Genomic DNA, 8232 nt, shown 5'->3' on the forward strand with positions numbered 1-8232 from the left:
GGATTAACAGGCAGCTTTTTGTCTCCACCACCTCCACCTTTCTTCCCTGTTAGTCTTTAACAGTTCTCAGTAAAAATGGGCTCATGTCTTCACACGTGCATCACGTTTGTGAAGTTGTGAATAATCATGTGAATTAAGCAAGAAAGTCTTAAAAATGATCGTTTTTTTGATACTCGAGCTGACCTGCTGAGTCCTTGAACCTCACCACCGCCTTCCTCCAGGTGACCCGTCAGATCCAGGAGCACGAGCAGGGCTCGGCGCTGCGTGAGCAGATGTCCGGCTACAAGCGCATGAGGCGGCAGCACCAGAAGCAGCTGATGAGCCTGGAAAACAAGCTGAAGGCGGAGATGGACGAGCATCAGCTGAAGCTGGACAAAGAGCTGGAGAACCAGAGGAACACGTTCTCCACAGAGGCCGACAAGCTGGCCAAGAAGCACCAGGCCATCCTGGAGAAGGAGGTGCAGTTTTTACTATGATAATCTTTTGTAGAGTATTTTTATTTGATGAATTCAAAATCCAAAAGCGAAAACAGGTTTCAGTGTTTTTAACAGGAATTCTTTAAATTCAGTTTTTGCATCATTTCATAGATCAAAGTTTTTTCTGTCTTAATGTGAGTTATGAGTTCATTTCTTAACGTAAGGATCCTGTTTGTGTGCCCGTGCAGACGAAAGCTGCTCTGACGGAGGAGAAGAAGTTCCAGCAGCACATCCTGGGCCAGCAGAAGAAGGAACTCACCAGTTTACTGGACTCACAGAAACGCCAGTACCGCCAGCGCAAGGAGCAGCTGAAAGAGGTCGGAGCGAGTTCCTCCACAGTCAGCTGCGCGTGCCCTGCAGGCTGAACCGAACGTAGCTGCTCTAAAGGAGCCGTGCGTGCCGACAGGCTGTAATTTAAAGGTTTCTGTGAAACAGCAAAACCAAACAGGATCTCTCCCACAAACGGAGAAGTTCCTGTAGGAGCTGAAACACGAAGCTGTTTAAATAAAGAGTAAAATATGTAAAATAAAAGGCAGCGCAGCTGAGTTACAGCTGGCGTCTGACTGCACCTGGATTTTCAGAATAAAGCAGCAGAAGCGATCTGTGATACGAACATAAATGAGCTGACTGGTGATGGGCGACCGTGGCTCAGGGGGTTGGGAAGCGTATCTGTAACCGGAAGGTTACAGATACCTTCCGGAAGGTCGCCGGTTCGATCCCTGGGCTCTCTGTCCTGGTCGTTGTGTCCTTGGGCAAGACACTTTACCCTACTTGCCTACTGGTGTTGGTCAGAGGGGCCGATGGCGCGATATGGCAGCCTGGCTTCTGTCAGTCTGCCCCAGGGCAGCTGTGGCTACAACCGTAGCTGCCTCCACCAGTGTGTGAATGTGAGAGTGAATGAATAGTGGCATTGTAAAGCGCTTTGGGTGCCTTGAAAAGCGCTATATAAATCCAATCCATTATTATTATTATTATTATTATTATTATTATTATTATTATTATTATTATTATTATTATTATTATGAAATAAAGAGATCACAGCCCTGACCTGACTTGAACTCTGAACAGGAGCTGAGCGAGAACCAGTCGACTCCAAAGCGAGAGAAGCAGGAGTGGCTGGTCCGTCAGAAGGAGTGTCTGCAGCAGATGCAGGCGGAGGAGGAGGCCAGCCTGCTGCGGCGCCAGCGGCAGTACTACGAGCTGCAGTGCCGCCAGTACAAGAGGAAGATGCTGCTGGCTCGCCACAACCTGGAGCAGGACCTGCTCAGAGAGGTGGGACAGCAGCTGCGTTTGTTTTTGCTCTGCTCTCTCCGGCCATGATTCGCTGTGATTCCTGCTTTTCTCCGTCCTTTAGGAGCTGAATAAGAAGCAGACCCAGAAGGACCTGGAGTGCGCCATGCTGCTGCGGCACCACGAGTCCACCCAGGAGCTCGAGTTCAGGCAGCTGGGCACGATGCAGCGCACCCGGGCCGAGCTGATCCGAACGCAGCACCAGACCGAGCTGACCAATCAGATGGAGTACAACAAGCGGCGTGAGCAGGAGCTTCGGCAGAAGCACGCCATGGAGGTCCGGCAGCAGCCCAAGAGTCTCAAGGTACCTCAGGAGGATCACAGCACCACCTGGTTTCCGTTACTATTTTTAAATCCCAGTAGAAATGCAACCACAGAAGCTAGCGCAATAATTTGTTTTGCATGTGAAACTGGAGGAGTTGCGTTCTTAACGTGCATTCAGCTCGTCCCAGCTCGCCGTTTGTTTTTGCAAAAATCGTGTAAAAAGCACTTGCAACAATAAAAACATTATAATCCAGTGCTGTTGGAAGTCCTGTTTGACTTTGTGCCTTTCTGTATAATTTATGGGAGGCTTAATTGTGATGCTGTTTTTTTGCGAATTGACAACGGGCAGCACGGTGGCACGGTGGTTAGCACTGTTGCCGCACAGCAAGAAGGTCCAGAGTTCAATTCCACCATCATCACCATCTTTCTGTGTGGAGTTTGCATGTTCTCCCCGTGTTTGCGTGGGTTCCCTCCGGGTACTCTGGCTTCCTCCCACCGTCCAAAGACATGCAGCTTGTGGGGATAGGTTAATCGGATAATCCAAATGGCCACTAGGTGTGAATGTGCGAGTGAATGTGAGTGTGAATGGTTGTCTGTCCCTGTGTGTTGGCCCTGTGACAGACTGGCGACCTGTCCAGGGTGTACCCCGCCTCTCGCCCTATGACAGCTGGGATAGGCTCCAGCGCCCCCCGCGACCCTGAAAAGGATAAGCGGAAGCGAATGGATGGATGGATGGATGGATGGATGGACAACAATATTTATTTCAGTTTTTCCTGCAGTTTATAAAAGCTGTGTTTAGGGATGGTACCTTGCTCAGGGGTACCTCAGGGTAGCAGGATTTGAACCCCCAACCTTCTGATCATGGGGCGCCCACTCTACCCACTGAGCTATCCCTATGCCAATTTGGGAAATGTTTATGTAATTTAGTCAAACTACATAAATTTTCCAATATCAGCAGAACTTTGGGGGAAAAGGGGAAGAATGTGGCAGATACTTTAAAGAACTTTGACCTCTTCACTGATCAGAAGAACTCGTAATGCTTTTATTTGTGTAAAAGCAGTTTACATGAACTCGACACGTTTCCTTCTGTTTCAGTCCAAAGAGCTGCAGGTCAAGCGTCAGTTCCAGGAGACCTGCAAGATCCAGACCCGTCAGTACAAAGCTCTGAGGAACCACCTGCTGGAGAGCACTCCAAAGTCCGACCACAAGGCCGTCCTCAAACGCCTCAAAGAGGAGCAAACACGTAAGCTGGCCATCCTGGCCGAGCAGTACGACCACTCCATCAACGAAATGCTGTCCTCTCAGGCTGTGAGTAAGGCAAGGAAACCTCCGTGCACCTGCACACCTGACAACCACCCACACCTGAAACCCCGCACACCTGACAACCTCCCACACTTCAGCACCTGCACACCTGACAACCTGCACCTTAGAACCAGAGGCCTGTACTACAAGGCAGGATTTGGTCTTATCCAGGTAACTTCAGGATGAGCCCTGGCTGATCAGCCCGGGTATACACAGAGGCTTTCTCTTCTTACATCGCCATGGCAACTTGAGCTGCAGCTCTAACCTGCTTTAGGGAGGTTGTGAAATCATGCTTCAGATGAGCTTTACTAATACAGCGGCTCTTCCAGCTTCCTGCAGAGCCCCCCCTGCTCCCTCTGCAGCAGTTCTTACCTTCACTCTGTTTAACCACCTGATTTTTTTTCCCCCCTTTTTATCTTCCTTTGAACGATCAGCTTTCCATGTTTCTGATTGGTCACGTGCTGCAAACCCCGCCTCTCCCATGTGAACGTGCTCACAGCTGGACTGTTAAAGCTTGATTGCCAGATTTAAAGGACGCCAGATTGGAGTAAAATATCCTGGATATGTTGAACTTGCTTCGTAGTACAGAGCCCTGAGCGCTGCAGCTCAGCTCGGTTTAAAGGAAATAAACCAGCTGAGGAGAAATGTTTATGAAATCCTGAACGAATGTTATTCACATTCTAAATTATCCAAACAACTGATTTTAAATGTAATTTCTTTCAGCCAAAAATATCTCAAGTCAGAGCAGCTTTAGATTAGAGAAGTTCAAATATGGCATGTTTATTAAATATATGTAAACATGGAGGCATTAAGTAATATTTCAGGGCTGAACTTATGATTTAATGTTTGCTTTTATTAACAAGCTCATTATCTCATCATAAAAGTCACACCTTTGGTCTGTGTGCACCGATACATGTGACGCACATGTGGACATCAGCTGATACTTACAGTTGAAAGCGTCTGAATTTTGTGTCAGATCGACTGAAACTGTCTGTAGTTTTCAGCTGAATGATTTTTATTTTCTAAAATTAAAAACCAGACATGAAAGAAACGCGCACATGCAGCACAAACACTTGTTTTTCACCTGCTTGACTTTGTTGCTGATAGCGAGGCTCTGTTTTGATCCCACAGCTGCGGCTGGATGAGACGCAGGAGGCCGAGTATCAGGTGCTCCGCATGCAGCTGCAGCAGGAGCTCGAGCTGCTGAACGCCTACCAGAGCAAGATCAAGATCCACACGGACACGCAGCACGAGCGCGAGGTGAAGGACCTGGAGCAGAGGGTGTCGATCCGCCGGGCGCTGCTGGAGCAGAGGGTGAGGCCGACTTCACTCTGACAGTCGAAGCTTGTGAAAGCGCGCGGGCCGCGTCCCGGTCGAGCTAACCGCCGCGTTTTTGTCCAACAGATCGAGGAGGAGATGCTGACTCTGCAGAACGAGCGCTCCGAGCGAATCCGGACGCTGCTCGAGCGCCAGGCTCACGAGATTGAGGCCTTCGACTCGGAGAGCATGCGTCTGGGCTTCAGCAACATGGCGCTGACCGGCATCCCGGCAGAGGCTTTCAACCAGGGCTACCCGACCCCCAGCCCGTCCTCGGGCTCCGGCGGCTGGCCGTCGCGGCCCGTACCGCGCTCCGGCAGCCATTGGAGCCACAGCGTGCAGAACTCTGTGACGACTCCATCCTGGCGCAGCCAGAATCACGGCGGTGGAGGCTTCAGCCGCGCCGAGTCCATCGCCTCGTCCCACGTCCTTGGCAGGGATGGCGAGATGAGCAAGAGCCGGGGCCACTCCTCCTCCCATCACCAGCAGCACTACCTCCCCCAACACTACCAACACCACCAGAGCACGCCGCAGCTCTACCGCGATGCCCACGAGCGCGACTCCAGGGAGCGGGACCGCTCCAGGGAATGGGTGGGAGGAGGCGGACACTACGCCCATCACTCCCAGGTCCACCACCTCTCCTCCCACGCCTCCTCGCAGTCCCTGGCCCTCCTGCCTCCGCCACCTCCGCCTCCTCCCATCGCCCTCTCCACCTCCTCCCCTCCCTCCTCCACCTCCTCGTCCTCTTCCTCACAGGGCGGCTACGGCGGCGGCGGTCTGAGTGTAAGGGGCCCCAGCCTGATGGCGCTCAGGAACAGCCCTCAGCCGCTGAGGCGGACAGCCTCCGGGGGGCCAGGCGGCGGGGGGAGCGACGGCGGGTTAACCCGGAGCACATCGGTCACCTCGCACATCTCCAACGGCTCTCACCTCTCCTACTCGTGAATCCGGCGCCAGTCTTAGTCTGGGGGCGCCGTCCTGCTTCTCTCAGGGGACACAGAAGCAGAACGGCGCCATTTTGACCTTTTCGGTCTTCAGCGCTTCAATCCTAAAAACAAACATGTCACAAGTTTTAAAAAATCAATTTTGAACGTGCCCTTTATACGCAGTCACTGCAGCTGCACGGGGGCAGCGATCCAATCAGCCAACAACACGTCCAGCTACCACGGCGCCAACACGTCGACCGAGACAGAGCGACGGCTGTGGAGCTTCCACTCGGCTCGCAGTGCTTTAAAAACCACTGTAACTATGTACATAACTGAACTGTAGACGCCGTTTCTGGTTCCTAAGTGTTTCAAACATTCAGGGCGGGGGGCGGGGCTTGAAGGCGGCGGTGTACAGGCGGCGACCGAGGGAAGATTTCTTAAAATCAACTTTTATTTGTAGTGCTAAGATTCTGTACACGACAATAAAAACAAACACTGCCATCTTTCTGTTGACCCGAGACCAACCTACCACTGCCCTCCAAGCCACTTAAAGGAACACGCCCATGTCGCCGCGAGTCGCCTCGGCGTCAGCGCACTCCGTACAGGAAGCCCCTCCATCTTTGTTCTTCTTGTGTTCAAACAACCAAGTTTACGAGATCTCTGCGTAGTGAAGTTTACACTTGTCTCTGAGGCAGATGTTCTACTTCCTGTTGATCCCATCGTACGAGAATGATCTACTGGTCAGCAGGGGGCGCTGTGAGTGGTCAGCGAGCAGACTGAAAGAGCACGTTTTATTTTAGTTCCCGTCATCGCTAACGTCTGCTCATGCGTGCTGGTTTTAGATGACACCCGTTTCCGAACGATAACTCCAGCAGGCGTCAGGAGGATAGTCCGCTGCCTGTGAACGATCTGTGCCACGTTCGTACTCTCAGCACACCGCGCAGAATTTAGCTTCTGGTCAGTTGTTTGCGCCTTTACTCTGCAGGTAAATGTAACTTAAAGGTGTGTTTACCTGCCGTCATTCTCCTGTTGTAATGCTAAGCTAGGCTAACCTGCCTGTGCTTAATCTGAGAGCTCGATGTTGGGCGACTCGTTCCTTCAAAGTGACGCTGCCGCAGAGTTTTAGAGCTGAAAGTGTGTGTGTGTGTTTGTGTGTGTGTTTGCCGACCGCTAACCCCACATCTGACCCCCCCCCCCCCCACACTCTGCATCTGTAGATAAGGTGTACATGTGTGTCACAGAGTAGTGCGGTGCATGGAGCTCGTGTACAGGCGGCGTTTGTATGAATAAACATGCACACTACCTATTTATATAAATGCTTATAAATGTAAGATACCTGTGTACAGGTAGCAGGTAAACTGACGATTGTTCACTGTCCAAAACTCTTGACTTGTACATAGAAGCACTAATAACTCTGAGGCTGTGTTAGAGTAATAATGATGACTATTTTGTCACGTGACTTGATTTGTAGATGAATAGACGCCATCATTATTATTACCTCTACTGCAGCTGGAATATTTATGTTGTACGCTAATTTTTAAATGTGGATTGCCAATTTTGACCACTAGGTGGGGAATAAGCGCAATGTTACTGTGATAGAGTTATAAATAATATTCACGTTTCTAAGGAGGACAAAAGGACTACCTTTCCCAGCATTCCTGTCGAGGTCTCAGGGTGGGAGTCTCCAGTTCTGGGCAGGGCTGCAGGGTTTTTTTGTTTTGTTTGCTTTCGTTTGTTTTGTTTTGAGCCAGTATTATCACATGACGTATGGACATATTTCCAGATCTTTCACTACGTTTTGGTGCCATAACTTTATCACTTTTTTGTTTTACACATCGTCTTTATGGTGCGAAAGACTTTCCCAAAAACACTGTAACATCTGCAAGAACACCTCCAAATACGGAAGCCCAAAGGTGTCCAATATTAGGCTTTTGAAAAAAAGAAAAAAAAAAAAGAATAATAGTGTTTATTAGCATAAGCAGGTTTTAAAACGTCAACCTATTATTAATACATTCTTTAATAACTAAAGGCAGGTTAACACTAAGAATTTTATTTATTTATTTATTTTTAGATTTTTAAATAAAGATTCACATTTATTCCCTAAAGAATTCCAGTTTTGTGTGTTTTGAGCTGGCAGTGGACTTCAGAGCAGAAATTATAATTTTATTTCAAAGTTAGAGTAAAACCACTTCTACATTTTGTTTTTAATTTCTTCACAGTATTTTCCCCAAAGTAACTGAACCAATTAATTAATCAGACATCAGCAACTCACCTCTGTCATCCTTTGTTTTGCCTCCCTTTAGTTCTAATGTTATACATTTTTTTTATTTATTGGTTTTTATATTTGAGATTTTAAAAACTTTTAAATTAGATGAGAGCCAAAAAGAGACTTCTGTTAAAACGACCTTTCAGTCACTCCATTTTTCTTTCTAAACAAAAAAACCCATTTGGCGTTAATGAGTTACATTTTAAGATTTTAAAGAGTTTCAAGTTTGTTTGGCTAAACTTCAAATTATATGCGTTTGAGATGAATATTGGCATCTTTGGGCCTCCGTACAGGAATTCCACTCTGTGTGTTTTCCAGACAAACACCTCTGTTTCATTTTGCACAGTCCGAATGGGTAGAAGATCATCTTTTTGTCACGTCTACCTCATTTGCA

General features: G+C 48.7%; 1 protein-coding gene across 3 annotated transcripts in view; it reads left to right on the forward strand.

Moving 5' to 3' along the window:
• taok2a (TAO kinase 2a) overlaps positions 1-8232 on the forward strand; it is a 28838-nt gene that overhangs the window by 19251 nt on the left and 1355 nt on the right. Inside the window, exons 14-20 of one of the 3 annotated variants that reach the window (XM_085404845.1) lie at positions 222-458; positions 665-793; positions 1545-1748; positions 1831-2070; positions 3126-3503; positions 4464-4646; positions 4737-8232. The exon at positions 4737-8232 is cut by the window's right edge and continues 1355 nt beyond it. In XM_085404845.1, coding sequence (XP_085260971.1) covers positions 222-458; positions 665-793; positions 1545-1748; positions 1831-2070; positions 3126-3503; positions 4464-4646; positions 4737-5591 — 2226 coding nt within the window. In that variant the 3' untranslated portion in view covers positions 5592-8232. The remainder of the gene's footprint in view (positions 1-221; positions 459-664; positions 794-1544; positions 1749-1830; positions 2071-3125; positions 3504-4463; positions 4647-4736) is intronic. The other 2 variants (XM_085404847.1, XM_085404848.1) reach the window with 2 other exon arrangements.

Source organism: Rhamphochromis longiceps, linkage group LG4 (assembly GCF_057381845.1).
Source record: "Rhamphochromis longiceps isolate RC_006_pf linkage group LG4, R_longiceps_female_GT1.1, whole genome shotgun sequence".
NCBI lineage: Eukaryota > Metazoa > Chordata > Actinopteri > Cichliformes > Cichlidae > Rhamphochromis > Rhamphochromis longiceps.